At 45.6% G+C, this 21,196-nt stretch overlaps 1 protein-coding gene across 2 annotated transcripts in view; it reads right to left on the bottom strand.

Moving 5' to 3' along the window:
• LOC105018053 (glypican-5) overlaps nucleotides 1–21,196 on the bottom strand; it is a 179,959-nt gene that overhangs the window by 146,552 nt on the left and 12,211 nt on the right. For both annotated transcript variants that reach the window (XM_034291477.1, XM_034291478.1), the window contains exon 2: nucleotides 17,458–17,619. In XM_034291477.1, the coding sequence (XP_034147368.1) occupies nucleotides 17,458–17,619 (162 nt within the window). The remainder of the gene's footprint in view (nucleotides 1–17,457; nucleotides 17,620–21,196) is intronic.

Raw genomic sequence — 21,196 nt, 5'->3', positions numbered from 1 at the left:
GAGCCGGGGGAGCCGGCGGAGGTATAGGAGACAGGGGAGCCGGCGGAGGAATAGGAGCCGGCAGCAGGTCGGCAGCCGGCGGAGGAGCAGGAGCCGGGGGAGCCGGCGGAGGGTTGACGGCCGGCGGGGGAGCAGGAGCCGGCTGAGGAGCAGGAGACGGGGGAGCCGGCGGGGGAATAGGAACCGGTGGAGGAGCAGGAGCCGGGGGAGCCGGCGGAGGGTCAGAACCCTGTGGGAGAGCCGGCGAAGGAGCCGGAGACAGGGAAGCCGGCGGAGGGTCAGGGAGAGCCGGCGGAGGGTCAGGGAGAGCCGGGACAGGCGAGGGCGCCGCTGAGGCCGGGACAGGCGAGGGCGCCGCTGAGGCCGGGACAGGCGAGGGCGCCGCTGAGGCCGGGACAGGCGAGGGCGCCGTAGGACGATGCGGGGGCTCCTGGGCAGGTGAAGGCGCTGCGGGACAAGGCGGCCAGTCCACCGCGGGCTCGGGCGGCGGCCAGTCATCTGCGGCCTCGTGCGGCGGCGGCCAGTCATCCGCGGCCTCGGGCGGCCAGTCAACCGCTGGCTCGGGCGGCGGCGGCCAGTCATCCACGGCCCCGGGCGGCGGCGGCCAGTCATCCACGGCCCCGGGCGGCGGCGACCAGTCATCCGCTGGCTCGGGCGGCGGCGGCCAGTCATCCGCGGGCCCGGGCGGCGGCGGCGGCCAGTCATCCGCGGCCCCGGGCGGCGGCGGCCAGTCATCCGCGGGCCCGGGCGGCGGCGGCGGCCAGTCATCCGCGGGCCCGGGCGGCGGCCAGTCCACGGCGGGTCCTGGCGGCGGCGAAAACAGGGCAGCGGGAGGAGCTGGCGGCTGAGGCCACTGGGCAGCGGGTGGAGCTGGCGGCTTAGGCCACTGGGCAGCGGGAGGAGCTGGCGGCTGAGGCCACTGGGCAGCGGGAGGAGCTGGCGGCTGAGGCCACTGGGCAGCGGGTGGAGCTGGCGGCTGAGGCCACTGGGCAGCGGGTGGAGCTGGCGGCTGAGGCCACTGGGCAGCGGGAGGAGCTGGCGGCTGAGGCCACTGGGCAGCGGGAGGAGCTGGCGGCTGCGGCCACTGGGCAGCGGGTGGAGCTGGCGGCTGAGGCCACTGGGCAGCGGGAGGAGCTGGCGGCTGCGGCCACTGGGCAGCGGGAGGAGCTGGCGGCTGCGGCCACTGGGCAGCGGGTGGAGCTGGCGGCTGAGGCCACTGGGCAGCGGGAGGAGCTGGCGGCTGCGGCCACTGGGCAGCGGGGGGCGCTGGCAGCGCTGACTGCGTCTCCCAGGCAGCGGGGAACGCTGGCTGCGGCTCCCAAGCAGCGGGGGGCGCTGGCTGCGGCTCCCAAGCAGCGGGGGACGCTGGCTGCGGCTCCCAAGCAGCGGGGAGCGCTGGCTGCGGCTCCCAAGCAGCGGGGAGCGCTGGCTGCGGCTCCCAAGCAGCGGGGAGCGCTGGCTGCGGCTCCCAGGCAGCGGGGGACGCTGGCTGCGGCTCCCGGGCAGCAGGGGGCGCTGGCGGCGCTGGCTGCGGCTCCCAGGCAGCGGGGGGCGCTGGCTGCGGCTCCCGGGCAGCAGGGGGCGCTGGCGGCGCTGGCTGCGGCTCCCAGGCAGCGGGGGACGCTGGCTGCAGCTCCCAAGCAGCGGGGGGCGCTGGCTGCGGCTCCCAAGCAGCAGGGGTTGCTGGCGGCGCTGGCTGCGGCTCCCAGGGAGCGGGGAGCGCTGGCTGCGGCTCCCGGGCAGCAGGGGGCGCTGGCTGCGGCTCCCGGGCAGCGGGGGGCGCTGGCGGCGCTGGCTGCGGCTCCCAGGGAGCGGGGAGCGCTGGCTGCGGCTCCCGGGCAGCGGGGGGCGCAGGCTGCGGCTTCCGGGCAGCGGGGGGCGCAGGCTGCGGCTTCCGGGCAGCGGGGGGCGCAGGCTGCGGCTCCCGGGCAGTGTGGGGCGCTGGCGGCGCCGGCTGCGGCTCCCGGGCAGCAGGGGGCGCTGGCTGCGAGAACCGGTACGGCGGGTCCCGATAGCCCCACCAGTCCTCACATCTCCCAACATCAGGGAAAGCCCTCCTAGGCCCCCCCGGCGTTGTTGCCCGACGCCTAGGAGCTGGCACCGGGCAGGGCTGGGGCACCTGGACTACCCCACACGTGAGCACGGGTGGCACGGCCGCGTCCTTCCATTCCGCCTGCCCCCACAGCACCCCGCCAAGAAATTCTTGGGGCGGACACACGGAGGTTTGCTTACGTCGCCTCCGTCGACGTCTCCTCCGGGGTGGATGCTGTGGAGGCCCGGTGTGCCGCAGAGGACAGTAGGGGTTCTCCTCCTCCTCGGTGTCGCTGTCCGGCCAACCGAGGAGTTCCCCTACCGTCCATTTCTGCTGTGTCTCTTGGTGGTGGTTCATTCTGTCACGGTTGTGGGATGAAGAGGACACAGGCGCAGAGTAGAGGTAGGTAAGGTAATCCATTTAATACAAAATAAAGAATGCAGGACTCCAACAAAACAAAAAGCAGCAACCAGTGACGTGGGTATTCCTTACACAGGATAAACAAAACCAAAATGAACCACGCCTTGGGGCCTACAAACTAAACTTAAATAGGGTCCCCAATTGAAGGCAATGACTAACACCTGCCTCCAATTGGGGAAACCAAAAAAAGGAGTAGAGGTGGCTAAAGGCCACCTCCTGTCCTGTCCTGGCTATGCCCCGAGCCCAGCGCAGAGATGGCTAGGGGCACAGCCAGGACGTGACACCACAACACGGATGGGAGGGCAGGATGAGGAGAGGGGGACGATAGCGAACAATACAATCCCTCAATTCGGTTATACTCTATTTTACGTTATGTATGGAGGGGGCAAGTTGTTTTTCTAGGACCGGTCTAGATTTGGCCTGGCTGTAGAGAAGAGAGCAGAGCATTTGGCCTTCTTGTTGGTTGCCGAGCACAACAGGAGGTAAAAGAGCATGGGGACCTGGGGCGCACAAAAGAAGGAGATCAGGGAGTGAGGCAGGGAGAGGGGAGATTGGTGTTCTGCAGTTTTATTTCACGCCGGGCCGATCTTGGCTTCAGGAGCGTCTTTGAGAAGCGGGCCTCCAAACGGTGCCAGGAGGAAATGCTGGCGCAATGCCCACCTGTGTGTGGGGCAGAGACCGTGCGTGTGTGTGCGGGTGTGGGTGTTGGGGGGTTACCAGTGGCAACTGCACTGGCACACAACATTGAGGAAATGCAAAGAACACTGGGAAATGCTATACTAGGAGGAGATAGGCATACAAACACATGCACCAAAACACAGATCTTCTTTTGGGCACCCAACTTTCTTCCTTCTGACCTTCTTTCCACCCCCTCTCCCTAACTGCTCCCCTCAAACACCTTCCATATTTCTGTCTCGCTCCCTTTCCTAAACATATCCATTTGCTGAGTTTTCACACATTCGTAATGAGGTGAGAGACAGGGATGAAAAGGGAAGTTAATTGTCAAGGGTTTTACGACTACTATAGGAGAGGCTTTGAGCTTTCCCATTTGACTCGTTGGTTCTCTTTGTTCTTTCCCTCCTCGCTCATTCTCTGGGGGGACTGAGGCTTCGTCTGAGAAACACACACACCCACATACACACCATCCTCCAGTGTGACTGTATGGGGAGATGGAGGGTTGAGGCCGGAAATCCTCCCTAATTTGAACATACCATGACCTCATGGTCAATGTCATCGTATTATGTCCTCTGGAGCCATAACGATGACCACTCAAAACATCTGCATGGTGAGAGACAAATAAGAAGAGAGTAAAAGGGAGAAAGGGAGAGAGACAAAGAGAAAGAGAGTCATCTGAGCTAAGGGAAAGTATGTGATTCCTGTGAAGATAACAACTCTTTTCATTAAGCAAAGAGATGGATGGCTCACAATCACAAAAGCCTGAGATGAATTAGAGTCACAAAAACGGACACACGTGCAGACAAACACATACAGCCATACACATTTTGACCATGGTTTACAACACAATATAGTCACACACGTACATGTGCAATAACACCAGTGGAACTTCCCCATGGGCTTGGTCCTGGAGGGAAAAGGATCTATTCTAAACAAAACAGTGAGGATGGGAGGAGCATTGGTCCCTGCCTGTCTTCAATGTTCCCTAGCTACCCGTGCTTTCTGGTCCTGTCAAACGCTAGCCGGCGCTTGTTGACGCCTCCATTGTTGACCAGCAATGACAAAGAGAAAAAGGCAGACAGCGAAGGTAGATGGGCAGGCAGAGTTAGAGACCAAAAGATAGACACAGATAGACAGACCAAACATAACAGACATACCCGTTACACCAGCTGATCCGCACCAGAGAAACTCAAACTCATTCAGGCATGCCACATGGGTCGGGAATTGAGCACTCCAATGCGTCAAAACGTTGATTAAACAAACATACAACATCTATTGGCATTCGACGATCGTCTGCTGCTACACCTAATCATCATTACACCGATGGGTTACCTGGTGTCCATGGTGACGAAGGAGTGTGCAAACATTGACAATACGCACATGCAGGAACCACTAAGTTTTTGTGAGAGTCAATGGGAAACAAATCAACAAGCAGATTAAACCAGTCGTTAGTGTGTCTGGGCGGAAGGGAAATCACTTATGGATTTCCTCATTGGTCTGTAATTTTGCTGACACCCCTTGAACCTCCTACAGTTGTTCATGTAGCGTCTGGTCCATCTGTCCTGAGCTTGACTCAGCCAAAGAAAGGCTGGAAATTGGTCCAGATCTGATTGGCTGGAGCAATCTGACATGTCAGGCTGGTCTTCTTGTCCACCAAAGCCTCTTTGAGTCTAATCTGGTCACGCTCCTGAAACCTGTAGTTACACTGTCCGTCTGTGTGTACCCGACCCCTTATCTGTGACACTTGGTGTGACTGGGCTCTGTGTAATTTAGGTGACTGTCTGAAAAGTGAAGTTTAATGTATGGTTGTGCTCATAAGTTTGCATACCCGGGCAGAAACTGTCTTTTATTTAAGGATATTGATTATTATCACATAGTTGTTTGGATCCTTTTTAAATCATAAAGATAACAGAAATAACCAAAATGGCCCTGATCAAAAGTTAACATAAACTTGAATGTTTGGCCTTGAATAAACTTGAATGTTTGGCCACACAAGGTGACACACACAGGTGAAAATGGCAATTAAAGATGAATTTCTCACACCTGTGGCTTTTTGCAAGTATTGCAATTAGTGTCTGTGTCTAAACACTCAATGTGTTTGTTAGCTCTCACATGGATGCACTGAGCAGGCTAGATTCTGAGCCATGGGGAGCAGAAAATAACTGTCAAAAGACCTCTGTAACGAGGTAATGGAACTTTATAATGATGGAAAAGGATATAAAAATATATCAAAAGCCTTGCAAATGCCAGTCAGTACTGAGCCCAGTCAGACAGAGCCCAGTCACACCAAGTGTCACAAAGACCTTAAGTACAAGGCCAAGTTGACCCTCCAGTGGTTACAGCAGAAAAAGGGGAAGCCACTCTGGGGAGATCTCAAACGGAGGTTAATGCAAGACGACCAAAGACTTTGCATGACCTGGAGGCATTTTGCCAAGACGAATGGGCAGCTACACCACCTGCAAGAATTTGGGGCCTCATAGACAACTATTACAAAAGACTGCATGCTGTCATTGGTGCTAAAGGGGGCAATACTCAGTATTAAGAACTAAGGGTAACCAGACTTTTGAACAGGGTTCAGTACATTTTTTGCCAGCCTGCATAAACAGTGCCGGCCAAGAAGAGCGAATGTCTCTTTCTTACTTTCCTTCCTTCCCTCCTTACTGACTGACTGACTTACTGAGTGGGTGAGTGAGTGACAGACTGACTACCCCTTGTTAAATAGCGTAGTAGTTCGAGATACAGACCTGCAACCAATAGGTCCTGCGTTCAAATCTAATTACACTCAATGCAAATTATGCATTAGGATCTGTTCCGGATAGATAAAAACTTTGCTGGCTACAACCTTCAGTAGTTACTGTTTATTATACTGTACATTATTTTTTAGGGTAGGCTAATATAGGGTAGATAAAAAAACCCTTGTGCAGTAAAAGAGTGAGGTTTCCACAATTCTCTCATCTTTTAACTTGGCAAAAAAGACAGTTATCGTCCCCTACAGCTCTTGAAAAATTTAAGAGACCACTGCACCTTTTTCTTCTTTTCTTTTCCTTTCCAAAAAAGTCGAAACGGACGGTTTTGAGTGAGGAACAGAAGGGTTAGAATTAAAAGACCACTGCAAATTGAAAGCTTCTGTTCCTCAATCAAAACTTTCCTTTACGATTTTTTTGGAAAGGAAAGAAAAAGGTGCAGGGTCTGTTAAGTTTTTCCAGAGCTGTATGTTGATAGTTATTGTATCAGAGTCATTAACGAATGAAAGAAAAACAAATGTTTTGTGCCATGAAATAGCTTTGGCTGTGTTAAGTTCATATTCAGACCCGCTAGAAGTTGCTCAAATCTCATGACTATTCCAAGTAGTAAGTTAGATAGTAGTCTATTACTGGCTAATAAGCTGTTAAAATGGCCAGTGGCAAAAGCCATACATTTCATAGATGCTGTTTGTGGTGGAGGTAAACATAATAAGAAACATTTCAAATGTGGCGTGATGTTTGTGTGACAAAATGATCCAATGTCGAGATGCTATACTGACACCAGGGTATTCAAACTTTTGCGCACAACTGTACTTAACAGAGGCTACCACGGTCGTGTTCACTAACCATGAACGGGGGGGGGAGTGACTTCACAACGGGGTTAAGTTGACATGATGAATTCGCCTCATGTGACCAGAAAATAAAAACTGGTTAGGCAGAGAGTGGGATAGCTGGCTGATGATGACAGTAAAGTTGGTATCATTCATTTTCAATCCACAGTATTTTCAAATGTGTTTTAAAATGATATACACATTTAGTGTGAGACTGTATTTGTCCTGTATTTCACTCATGTACTTACTGCAGTGTATTATACATGTGTGAAATGGAAATGTTTCATTTTGTTTGCATATCCCAATAATGATGCCAATCACCTTCAGCTCAGTGATTTGATCCAGCAATAATTTCCTTAGGGGACCAATAACAGGAGGAAACATTATGAAGCACAAAAAGTTCCTCCACGTCACATGCTTTGATTCTGTTCCACATCTACAAGATGGGATCTTTCATTTGTTGTTTGGGGTCACATTTGTGACAAGCCCCAAACTGTGCATGACATGGCACAGTAGGCCACTGGGGCTAACAAAACACACACCCGCCAACAAAACACATGGACGCTTCAGGTCTTTGGCTTAGCCTCACTCGCTAGTGAGTTTGACATGAACAATAAGTCTAGAGAGAGACAGAGAGAATGAATTTGACAATGGGAAAGACTGACAGAAAGACAGAGAGTGGGGGGGAAAGAAACAGAGTAGAGGGGAATAGAGAAAGAGAGGGGCAGAGAGAGAATGAAAAGAGAGAAAGGAGTAAAAGACAGTGGGAGAAGATATGGAGAAAGTTGGAAATATAAAGACAGAGAAAGGGGACAGACAGACAGGTTTCCAAAAAGCAGAAAGCAGCTCCCTAAGTGATTGGCTAGCCTGTTCTGGAACATTCTTATTCCAAATGTACAGGCTAGTCAATCACTTAGGGAGGAAGCTGTTTATGGAAACCTTTGTCTGTCTCTCTGTCTTTCTCTGTCTAAACTGAAACACAGAGATACCCCTATAATGTTTTCACGGACTCTTTAATTGTTTCTCAAAAACAAAACTTGATGAACCTACCCCAAAGCGGGTCCCAAAGGGAAAGTGAGTGAGTAGAAAGTGGGAAAGATTAACAGTGGTCATACCCTGGTGGCTTAAAAGAGTGTAATGATCAAAAAAACACTCCAGTCTAACTAGCAGAGTACAGTAAACCACTAAGGCAGACAGGCAGGAGAAGCTAGGGAGAGTATCTAGCACTGAAAGAGTGTGCACATGTGTGTGTCTGTCTGTGTGCGTGAGGGAGGATGCGTTCAATATGTTGGACTGAATAAGAGGAGGCAAACAGCATTCACAACATCATACACCAGATACATTGCAGGCACACAACACGCAAGCCTTCAATCATTATGATACACAGACACGCTTGCATGAGCACAGGAACGCACCACACACACACACCACATACAAAGGGACCAATGCCACCCTCCCAAGCATGTCTCCCCTCCACCGTGATGAAATAGCAGAGTGACTTCATTGGATATTTAAACACCTTGCTACCTCGCAACCCCCTACTTGACTTTCCCCATGCAAGCCAAATCTCCACGCAGCACGCCAATGGGACGAGTTGTCCATAGATGGCCCTATGAATCAAGGCTACTGACATCATTACTGTCTTCTCCACCGTCAGCATGGCTCCGACTGTTGTTCCATAGTCGTCGAAGTCTATTTCAGTTTGAGACATGAGCAGTTGAGTACCCAACCCAGCTTCAGGCTACTCCAGACATGAGGTTAGTAGGAAATTATGTTCATGTTGATAGATGACTCCATCAGCAAAGCCTTTATTCTACATTTGATCACCGCATTGTGAAAGAATTGTTTTCCTGACAACTACATATTCTTGTCAGGAATTCAAGTACTTGCTTTAGAGAAGAGGTCCTAGGTTTTTATAGATTTTTATACTAATACATTACAATCCAGAAAAAAGGTTGCAAAGAATACAGAGTAAATAGCTTGTGGAAAAAAATACTTAATTCATATATATACACACATGGGATTAACATCAATTTGTCTCAGAGACTTGCCCTAATTCACTTGTCTAAGTGGGGATTAGGAAAGTCTCCAGAGGCGCCCTATCAGGCTGGTATGTGCAACTACACCTATTGTGAGGTCAAATTAAAGGGAGAATATATTTTTCTCTCTTGGTAAGTCCTCTTACCAAGAGATATTCCTGAAGGCACATAGAATTTTTTTTAAACAATCCATTATTCAGCACTGCCCCAGTTTGTAATAAGCATTATTAACATTGTCCAAATTCATTAATGAAAACTGTTTGTACCGCTATTGCAATGCTGCATTGCAAGAGGAAAACTACTCCAAAACATTTCAAACTACATTCAGTAATCTTTCAGTTTTTAAACTGTACACTGACGATACAGCCGGCGGAAATGGTTGAATTCAAACTGGCACTAGCGCACTATTTCCTATAGCCACCATATACAGCTGCTGTTCATCAGCAAGGATGTCATTGAGGTGATTGTGAACTTTACCCTTAACAAGCTATGTGAAGATAGGCTGATTCGCCTAGCTGGCCCATTGTTGTCGGTTGACATCAGAATAATATTTGTAATTGTTCAAAGTGACATGGTCATAAGAAAGGCACAAGGGACGGGGGAGAGGACACTTGAGGTTTCACTCATTGCCATATCTGTAAGGTCTGTTCACAGTTCCATCTCTCAACTACATCACCAGGACGACATAGAGCCTCCAGAGCCCAAGATCCTCCAGTTTCCAATCACAACGAACGCAGCAGTCCTCCCAGCTCTCAATCACCAAAATAAAAAGCCCATTCAAGATTTTGTGATAGCTTTCTAACATTCTTTGATCCTAGCATGCATTCAGTGTTGACAATCTAGCTTATCCTAGTCTTTATCTTCGCCTGAGCCTTTTTGACATACACACTTGTATTTTGGATTTTGCCTGCTAGTTAACATAGTATACAGTATATTATTGCTAGATTAGATTCAACTTTATTGTCATTGAACAAGTACAGTACAATGAAATGCAGTAAGCATCTAACCAGAAGTGTAAATAGAAGATACTTAAGAAGTATTAAATATACATATTTTACATGTGGAATGTGTAGATGTGCAATATTATTGGTATACTTGCTATTTTTATAATATTCTATACTTCTACCCATACTGTTCATATTCCCCATCCTACTCTTTTAAAATGTGCTGCTAGTTTACACTTATGTTATTGTTATATATTTTGCTCTACTTTTACTTTATATATTTCTTAATCCTTACTAGGTAGATGTCGTGTGCCATGTCACAAGAATTTCATTGTGCTGGATGACGTTGGGATATTTGGTGCATTTGATAAATTAACTTCCGGATTTCCTTTGTTTGCATTAACTTCTGCCTATTCATGTCTGACCACGCTGTTTTCCTGCTCCTGGGATTTTGTGTGAATATAAATTCTACCCACTCTTGGCACATACCTCTGCCTCTCCCGAGTCGTATTGTGGGAGAATTAATGGAGCAACTTAGCCAATGAGACATACAAAGTTTGTGAGAAACAAAGGATTGTGACACACTTAGAAGAGGACTAAAGGTGAATGCAATTCCATCAAGTTACCCAGTTCAACCCGTGGATACAAGATAGATTGTAAGTAATACTCCCGAATGCTGTTATAATACACAAAGTACACATTGCCTCCAGATATTCTGGGCAAAGGTTGGGGATTAAAGGGTTCACCATCGCCCCTCTTTAGCTGCTTTGCAAGCTTCTATTCAGTCAATCCATCATCTGTGTATTATGGTTAGAACAAGTAGGGCTCTATCCCTTGAAGAAAATTCTTACTGCTTGTATTCAGAGCCAGACAAAATATACAGCTCTGGAAAAAATGAAGAGACCATTACACCTTTTTCGTTCCTTTCCAAAAAAGTCAGAAAATAAGGTTTTGAGTGAGGAACAGAAGGTTTAAAATTAAGAGACCACTGCAAATTGAACACTTCTGTTCCTCACTCAAAACTTTCATTTTCAACTTTTTTTGGAAAGGAAAGAAAAAAATGCAGTGGTCTCTTATTTTTTTACGGAGCTGTATATGTATTTTCCTTTCTCTCTCAAGCAAGTTTGACTGACCGAGATGAATGTCAAAGACAAAATAGGTAACTTGCTTTCTAGCTAGCAAATACTAACTTTCGTTTACTGTGATGTATACACTTACTCTTCCCGAAAGATCATGTGGATTGATACAATTCTGAACAAAACTGGCCAGTAAACACAGAAAGTACTTGTATATTTGAAATGAGAATCACATTGTGAAAATTTTCGAGAAACACTAAATTTTCTGGTTGCATCTCATTTTAGATGACTGTGTCTGAAGGAACAACTTGGAGTCAGGGGACTGTCACTGAAATATTATTTTTGGACGAACTATCCCATAAAAGACATAATTCTACAAAAGGCATTAACAAACTAGAAATTATTTATGAAGGAATTGCGCCTGTAGTTAGCGGAGATCCAGCCTCTTAAGCCAGGCCTAGAATGTCGCTAGGCCTGGGGAAAACCTACAGGATTGACTTTGTCATTAACATCTCAAAGCACATTAACCCAATCAAATGCATTGATTGGGCTAATGCTTCAACACATTAAATGCATTCAAATGCATCACTTGGGACGGGCTTATACAGGTGCTCATGAGAATAATGCCTTCAGTGCAACAGTAGCTAGCTAAGTGAAGATGGCAGTAAAATCATTTAAGTTCAAGTTCATTTATCAAATGCATTGAATAACACAGCATCATCCTGCACAATGAAATTCTTGTGACATGGCACATGGCAAAATCTGTAGGTGTATGTCGCGTTTGTGGTGAACCATGTCAGTCTTCGAGAAACAAACAACCTGTTTCTAGGTCAATCATTGTTATTGCAACCAGACTACACACTCACTTTAGAAGATATAATATGACTGATAACATTGAATGATGGGTTTTCTAAAACGGTATGTGGCTCCTGTCGCAATCTTCTGCTATCATTTTAAAGAAAGAAGAAAGAATAGAAAGGTAGAAAGAATTAACGTTTTGATAGGGGAAAAGGCTAATTCGAAACTGAATGAAAAGAGGTGGCCCGACAATCTCAACCCACAGATGTACCAAAAGCCTAACAAATGTTCTTGTGCTCCGTCTCGTTTTGACCTGCATATGCTGCTGTGATTCCTTTTGCGCTCAGAACACAAACCCGATTTGACAAATAAACTTTGAAACTTGATCCTGGATAATTGAAATCAGAGTAACCACTCCATGCTTGATATAATAAACTTTTACCATAGCATGTAGGAAAGCACGCCAAAACATATATTTTTTTTCTGAACAGCATTTAATCAGAGAAGTTGTAATGGCTTTATTGATTCGATCTTATGAATATAGCACAGTTCTTCCAAAACAGAATTATGTTTTTACTTTGCTTCTTTTCTGATATGTTGCAACCTAGGTAGGAACTAAAAACGTGTGTATGTGTTCTGTTCAGTTTGAAGAAATAGCAAAACCACACTAAGCCCGCCTTCAACAAGCCTGTGAGTAGAGGTTTATTTGAAAACTAACATCCAATAGAAATTGATGTTATTTTTTTAATAGGTACGTTTCCAGAACTCCAAGGAGGCCAGACAAGATTGGAGGTGTGGCCTCGCGAGACTAGCTGAGATCATAGCCACTGTAACTTAAGGAAAGCCACCTCCTTGCCAGACATCCAGAATAAATGCCTCCAATACAGAGAAATCATACAAACCTCACCTCTAGTCTAGTAAACAACTGTGTTGCAATTAGACATGACTTTAAAATTGCATTTGCTGAGTTTTAGGTTGCACAGCTACAAGCACATAAAGTTATTTACATTTCACAGTACTAGTTCTTTTATGTCTTGTGACAAATTTACATTTGATTGGCTGGTGTGTTGTCGCAATCTAATACAAAATTATGTGTATAGCTGTTTTCTGGCTGCTCTATTGTTTATGCTAATAAGGAAAAATCTTTGTCCTCCTGCCGCCCTCTCCCTTTCTTTATTTCTTCTTAAAGAATGCATTCCAGTTTGCTTTCTCTCAGTTGGGAATGTTATGGATTCCTCAAACTAAACTTTTCTTTGCTTCTTGCTCGCTATGCCCCATTCAGTGAAATAGGATCAATGCCAATGGGTATATCTGATCTTATTTTACGGATGTACACAGATGTTTGTGTTTATGTCAGTGTTTGTACACCGATCAGCTATAACATCATGACCACCTGCCTAATATAGTTTAGGTCCAACTTTTGCCACCAAAACAGACCTGACCCGTCGAGGCATTGACTCCACTAGATCTCTGAAGATGTGCTGTGGTATCTGGCACCAAGATGTTCGCAGCAGATCTTTTAAGTCTTGTAAGTTGCAAGGTGAGGCCTCAATGGAACTGTCTTGTTTGTCTAGCACATCCCACAAATGCTCGATTGAATTGAGATCTGGGGAATTAGGAGGCCAAGTCAACACCTTGAACTCATTGCTGTGTTCCTCAAAGACCATTCCTGAAAGATTTGCTTTGTGGCAGGGCGCAAAGCAAATATCAGTGTTATTCACAATGAGATTAGTCTGTGGTCATAATATTGCAGGTTTTCCTACTTACAAAGCATGTAGAGGTCTGTAATTTCTATCATAGGTACACTTCAACTGTGAGAGACAGACTCTAAAACAAAAATCCAGAAATTCGCATTGTATGGTTTTTAAAGAATTAATTTGCATTTTATTGCATGACATAAGTATTTAATCAGCTACCAACCAGTAAGAATTCTGGCTCTCATAGACATGTTAGTTTTTTTTAAGAAGCCCTCCTATTCTCCACTCATTACCTGTATTAACTGCACCTGTTTGAACTCGTTACTTGTATAAAAGACAGCTGTCCACACACTCAATCAAACAGACTCCAACCTCTCCACAAGCCAAGACCAGAGAGCTGTGTAAGGACATCAGGGATAAAATTGTAGACCTGCACAATGCGCTGCTGGGATGGGGTACAGGACAATAGGCAAGCAGGTTGGTGAGAAGGCAACAACTGTTGGCGCAATTATTAGAAAATGGAAGAAGTTCAAGGTCAATCTCCGTCGCTCTGGGGCTCCATGCAAGATCTCACCTCGTGGGGCATCAATGATCATGAGGAAGGTGAAGGATCAGCCCAGATCTACACGGCAGGACCTGGTCAATGACCTGAAGAGAGACCACAGTCTCAAAGAAAACCATTAGTAACACACTACGCCATCATGGATAAAAATCCTGCAGCACACGCAAGGTCCCCTGCTCAAGCCAGCTCATGTCCAGGCCCGTCAGAAATTTGCCAATGACCATCTGGATGGTCCAAAGGAGGAATGGCAGAAGGTCATGTGGTCTGATGAGACAAAAATAGAGCTTTTTGGTCTAAAATCCACTTGCCGTGTTTGGAGGAAGAAGAAGGATGAGTACAACCCGAAGAACACCATCTCAACCGTGAAGCATGGCGGTGGAAACATCATTCTTTGGGGGTGCTTTTCTGCAAAAGGGACAGGACTACTGCACTGTATTGAGGGGAGGATGGATGTGGCCATGAGATCTTGGCCAACAACCTCCTTCCCTCAGTAAGAACATTGAAGATGAGTCGTGGCTGGGTCTTCCAGCATGACAACGACCCGAAACACACAGCCAGGGCAACTAAGGAGTGGCTCCGTAAGAAGCATCTCAAGGTCCTGGAGTGGCCTAGCCAGTCTCCAGACCTGAACCCAATAGAAAATCTTTGGAGGGAGCTGGAGTTCTGCTTTTCTGATGTATCAAATACTTGTCATGCAATAAAATGCTAATTAATTACTTATAAATCTGTGATTTTCTGGATTTTTGTTTTAGATTTCATCACTCACAGTGGAAGAGTAGCTATGATAAAATTACAATTACAGACTTCTACATGCTTTGTAAGTGGGAAAACCTGTAAAATCAGCAGTGTATCAAATACTTGTTCTCCCCACTGTATATGTTTAGGATTTAGGTATGTTTATTCCTACATGCTTTAAATGTTTTTATTTATTTTTAAGAACTTCTTCAGGCATATTGTATTGTTTTGATGGTTGATTTTAGTACACATTTGTCTTGATTGCTCTATTTGCCAATTCTGGTTGAGGCAGTTCAATTAGGAGGAAGCCCTCTTGGGGACAACAGGAATGTGCTGGAAATCTACTGTTTTTGTTAGTTTTTATTATTATACGTGGGGAAAGCACTGTATGTGCTGGAACCCTATTGGTTTTGTTAGCTGGCCATTATGGCACCAATACACTTCATGTTGGCGCTGTAGCGCTTAGTAAAAATTAAAAAAAATTAACCAAACATCGTAGAGTCTTTGGCCAAACAAGCTAAACATTTTCTTATTTAAAGTCAATAGCATTAGGAAACCAATCCAGAAGTCAGATTTCCCTGCCCAATAATCTGAAGAGGTTTAGATAATAACTAAGGTGTCTAGCTAGCAAACTCACTAGATTTGCCCTTTGTAAAATGATGTCTGCTCTACTACAATGGAGTCCTATTCAGGGTGTCCAGTAAAGCCTTGGATAGGCTCCAGTTTCACTGACAGGGTCCACACATGCCCCAAATCATGGTTACATGTTACCTCCTTGTGTCCCAACATCACTACTTCCCAGTCAAACGCACAAAACTGTGTTATCTCCGCTCCTCTGTCTCCAGAATACTGACATCCCAAAAACAGGACTGGACACCACCTGTTTGTTCTGGTTTTCTCCCTCAGCTCCCTCAGACCTCACTCAGCTCTTGCTAAACTATATAGCTTTTTCATTATTATTATATTATTGTTTATTGATGTTATCCCCTTTGCTAGGGTCCTTGTTTTTTAAGCTCTTTAAATCAGATGTGTCATTATTATTATTGTTATTATTAACAGTATTGTTGTTGAGTTCATGTTGAAGAACACATAAATACCCTTCAGCTGTACATGAACTCCAACCTGGCTGATCTGTTGTTATTGTCTTCTGTGTATTTATTAACATTGTTGGACATATTTATTATTATTATTTATATCCTTAGGTCATTTTCTCTTTGTCCTAATCAACCTGTGTCATTCATCTATAAAGCTATATTTTCCTACTTTCCGGTTCAATTAAGCATAAATGCCTTTAAAATACATTATATTTAAAATACAGTAATTAGAATCATGCATTCTGTGCTCATTCTGATAAATACAATATGAATCCTAAAGAATATAAAAACAAATGGGCCTCATTGGGAGCACTAATGCTGCATTTTACAAAATCAGTTCTTTTTTGTATCTATTACAATCAAATCACAGTACAGATGTATCTCAGTGCATTTAGCATAGTCAGTTCAGACAAGAAACCTGAGCAGTCATTGGCCAGCAATGAATCATCTGATGTCGGGGATCACTTCTATCACAATATCAGTATTTATATCAATATTTCCTACTGACTACTTAATCATCAGATTACTCACTCAGTTCTGATGTGTGCTGGTTTCACTAGCATGTGGGTGCAAACCCACCAACCACCCCTTCCTCCACCTTTTTGGTTCTGTTTCCTTCTGTGGGGGGGACTGGTACTGTGGATTGGTACTGCATACCTTGCTCATTGCCTGGGGATTGCTAATTATCTTATGGTGTTGATATTGTAATTAGTAGTATTGCATACATGATCATGTGATGGCAGTGAGTTACCCAAGAGAAGCAGAAGCTTACACCAAAACTTGTAAGGGTGTTGTTGTACATTGTTCTCCAATAAATGGTTAAACTAATATATAAACAAATTACATAAATTCCTGCAGCACCAAAATCATTCCAAACCTCTTGCCAGCAGACAGTGTGGAACAGAGTTGTTTTAGGGGTTGAATAAGGCCAAAACAAATCTGTCCATCTAGGAAATATAGGAATTTCAAATGACATTGTAATTACCAGCCACCCAGTTCGGAGAAGTAAGTCAGACATGGCCCAGTGTGGCATCGTTTTGCCCAGTAAAAGCCCCTCTGGCAGCCAAACTGGCCAGAGCCAGACCAGTCGGACCTGCAAGCCATCCATCTACTGCTTTCCTCAGAGAGAGAAAGAGAGACAGAGAGCTAGGCAGGCAAAAGGTGGCACGACGGACAGACTTCCAACCATAAATCACAATTTAGAGTACGGTCTGTATGCTGTCCACTACATACACTCCCTCTTCATAATTTCAATGCCTTGCTAAAATATTTCCACAGCCAGTAGCTGTGCTCCTTACTTAAAATCTCCCTCCCAAGACAATACACAGCACAAGCTTCAGCCAAAATTGCTGAGGTAAAAAGAAACATCCTGATCAATCAAAATTTGGATTGAAAATGTTTATGAACTCCTCAACAAAAAAAATATGCAGAGACAAAGACACTTTTGTTTTCCACTTTTGTTGAAGGCATATAAGGACAAGTCGTATTTCAGCAAAGAAAGACATTTACAAGCCTCATCCAACTCTCAAGGGGGCTCTCTCATGTTTTATTTAATTTTCCTTAAGGATGATAACAACATTGTTTTGGCCACATCTGTCCTTAAGTCCCAGTGTTGTTTTATTACAATTTGTTTTGTTTTTCAGGAATCCTGGTTGGAGGATCCCTGGATTAAGGAACATGAACCACCAGTGTCCAGGAATCCTAGCTAACTTCCCTAATTGTTAATCTACCTGACCCCAATGAGCAAAATAATTTGAAAGATGTATTTTTGACTTCTCTGGGTTCCCATCCCAACTCTGCAATCTCCTTACCCTGGAAAGCGGCGGCATGACCGGAGATGAGGTACTTGAGCTCGAAGCTGTAGGAGCGGATGTTCTGGAGGGTCTCTCGTCTCACAGCTGCCTGGTAGCTCTCCTCCATCTTGCGGGTACAGCAGGATGGGCCCTGGTGCTTGCACACCAAAAGATCCACATCTGATGGGACCAAAAGACAAGTGGTCAGGCGTTGAAACCCCTTCAATGTAAATGCATTAAATACAATCTCGCTCTGAAACCATAGCTGTCCTAAAACAGAACTTTTACTGACTATCACTTTTCCGTTGCATACAAGCCAGCTAAGTTCCCCATCTCTCCTCTCCTCCCAAAAATATGAGTAAAAAATTAATAAATATTTAAACACGTTGAATGAATATGTTAATTGCTGGGTTTTTGAACTTGTTTTTGTTGGGTGTATCCAGTGTAAAATATTGGATTGGTGAAAAACAACCTTGCTCTAGTCTTTTAATAATTCAGAGTTATAACCACATTAACTTCATTCAAATGTGTAATAGGTTACGTGTAATAACAAAATGGTAGATTTCTATGATAGTGAGTCAAACCAAAGATTGGAACCACTAGAAAGGCAAGATTCTCAGCTTTCAGAAGACACCCTGTTTACACGAATAGGGGCTACAGTTTTCATATCAGACTGAATTTAATTAATTAACATGGGTACCCCAGATATGGGGTAATAAAATCTGAATAATCAATTGATTTTAAACCAATGACATACACCAATACCAATGTAACAGCTTCTCTCTAAAAGCCCCACATGCCCGGGGATCGAACCAGAGTCATGGCCCTTGCAGAGCAAAGGATACAACTACTTCAAGGTCTTAGAGCGAGTGATGTAACCGATTTAAATGCTACCAACGCCAACTGTGGCGTTAACTGACTAACCATTTCACACCTGTTATAGCCAGATATTGTGAACTAATATATTTTAGTGAACAAAACTGAACAAAACAAATTAAACAATTGTTCCTCATGACAGTTCATTGTCATTGTACAAACAATAACAATTAGGCGCCACAATTTAGAATACTTTTAAAAGAAGTAACGTTAAACTGATGACCTGTAATAAAAATATTAATTCTGAAAAAGTTTTCATATTTACCACTGTAAATGTAGGTATATTGGATTAGTAGAACAAGTTCATTGGCTGCCAATTTGGTACTGGTATGGTCCTAGATTAGCAGTGTGGCCACCGGTTTGAGGTTCTGTGAAAGCAGATGTTTTTTGGTCTCCACAAGCGAGGGTATGCAACTCTACTTTCGTGTTCAGAGGCAGGACAGATATTACAGGTGCTTTAAATTATTATAACAATAATTTAAAAACAAGTTGTATGGCAACTTGTGTAAAACACGGTTTTCTGCCTGACTTATCTGCCTACTGTGTGACCTCACAACTGCCCCAAGATCCATATGTTACAAACAGTCAAAATGAAATATCATCATGGAAAAAGTAGTGAGAGAACATTACTAAGCCTACAAGATTATATAGGATGTTGTACATGCTTAGCTTACCTCTAAAAATACACACTCTTGCTGATCTATAAATAGTATTTGCAAGTGTGCGTGTAGATATAGCCTATGAAAGTGTACACATGTGCACACACAAACACAGGTTGGGTATCCATCTGGGTCCCCCTCAAAATTCTATTTTCCCTAACCTTTCATGTTTTTAATATCCTTGCAACAATACTCACAAGGAAAGTAATAGGTGTAATATCACATACACGCGCATGCACGAGGGCGGGACTCTAAACTGGGCTAGCACTAGTCCGAATATCTTGTCTCGTAATGGGCCACGTGAAGGCAAAACGATCCAACATGTTCCTAAGTGCGGCTCGCACAGGCACCATGACATCAACCTAGTTCCCACGTTAGTGCAAGTCCATCACTGTCGTGACACGCCAGCCGCCCCCCTTGCCGGGCTCTCTCAGGCCGCCACAAACACCGACGTGACATCACTCGGACTGGCCACAATTAGCAGAGCGTTTGGTATTAAAATGCCTCCTCTGCCTGTTTCCCTCTTCACTGTCCCCCGTGGTCCCTCATTTCCACTCGCTTTTCCATATTCCGCCCTTGTCCTGTCCAGCCAGGGGCTCACAAGCCAGTGGGCCGATATGATAACACGTTTGGGGGGGGGGGGGGGGGGGGTTGGGTGAAGAGGCAAGGGTGGGGGGGGCAGATGTAGAAACCGGACACTGAAAGCATGGGACCTATGTGCGACGGGCTCAGAGACTATGCTTTCCCAGTTCTAATCCATCCGTGAAACACAATAGGGTCACACTCATCTCATCCCTCCCCCCTTCTCATTTCTTTGGCATGCCCCTAGCCACGCATGGCTGTCACTTAATTACCCAAAGAGAGTGAAATGAGTCCACTGAGCCCCCATCTGTTGCAGTCCCAGAGCAGCAGAGTCATGACTGGACCGACCTCTGTGCGCAATTCTCCCTCTATCGCCCAGGCTAAGTCTTAACTCCCTTCAGTTTTCTTCTGTCAGATTTTTTTATTTGTTCATTTTCTCACAGTCTCTCTGTCAGTTGGTATCCTCTCCTGTTTGTCTGTCTGACTCTATCCTTCTTTTTATCTCTGTCTGCTTGTCTGTCTCCAACCCCTTTTTCTGGGCTCCATGCCTTACTTTCGTGTGGTTGACCTCCACTCCCTCCCTCCCTCCATCCACTCTTCTCCCTGTGCCACTCACACTACATCAGCACCTTTCCCAGAACCCTGCATCTCTCTCTGACCCTGAGCCTTTCTGTCTTGGTTGGCCGGCTGGACACTGCATGTTATCTCCAATTTGAAACTAATATCCAGGCCAGGCAGTCATAGTGGAATCCAGCCTGGCCTCCCAGTCCTTTGGGCCTAGCCACGGGGGAGAAAGTGATATGCACAAAAACCTTTGGCAGCTGAAGCCAACAGCTACCGCTATCAGGACAGGTCGGCATGTCAGCAATATTCCAGAAGGTTAATGTGAATCAATGTATTCTATATGTTGTCAAAAGGGTGGATAGATTGCAGTCTTTTCATGCTTGTAGGGTGAAAGTATGAACAGATGTTTGCATACCCTTTATTACTAAACAGTTCTTCCAGTGTTCTTGAAAGGAAGTTCAACTGTGAACTGAACAACATTGCTTCACAGCCTATTTAAGTGACATTTGCTAAATCTCCATTTGTGTAAACATATTAGTATCTGACACTTAGGCCAAATGACAGCTTGAAAAACCTGATCTAATAAGAACTAAAGTCTTCCATGTTGAGTCTGTGTTAAAGGCAGAGAACATATCCTTCCCAACACGTGATTACTAATATTTTTTTTTTCCACAAGAAAAGCTCCATGGTTAAAATGTTAATGGGAGCAACCATCGTAGCTCATGGTGTCAAAAATGTTTTAAATCTCTTATAGGGTTAACCCCTTGCCCCCTATAGAACAAAGCATAAGTCTCTTGCAGGGCATACCTCCAGCCCCTTAGCACTAATGTGATTTGATGCAGACCGAAAAGAGCTGGCGGGGCAGGGCCCAACTCGACGGGTCTCGTCGGTTAATTGGGATTCATTGTGCACACCGTTCTGCTGGTTCTGCCTGGACCAACATTCACACACACAGCACCGAGGGTAGACTCGGACTGCTGTGAACTCAAACCTTTCATTTCCTCACAGGCCTCAGGTGACAAATACCTCTGAATTAATTAGCTGTGTTAAGCCTAAGGTCCATTCACACAAAGACC

This window comes from Esox lucius, chromosome 3, assembly GCF_011004845.1.
Source record: "Esox lucius isolate fEsoLuc1 chromosome 3, fEsoLuc1.pri, whole genome shotgun sequence".
NCBI lineage: Eukaryota > Metazoa > Chordata > Actinopteri > Esociformes > Esocidae > Esox > Esox lucius.
This window is presented reverse-complemented; position numbering and strand designations above follow the sequence as displayed.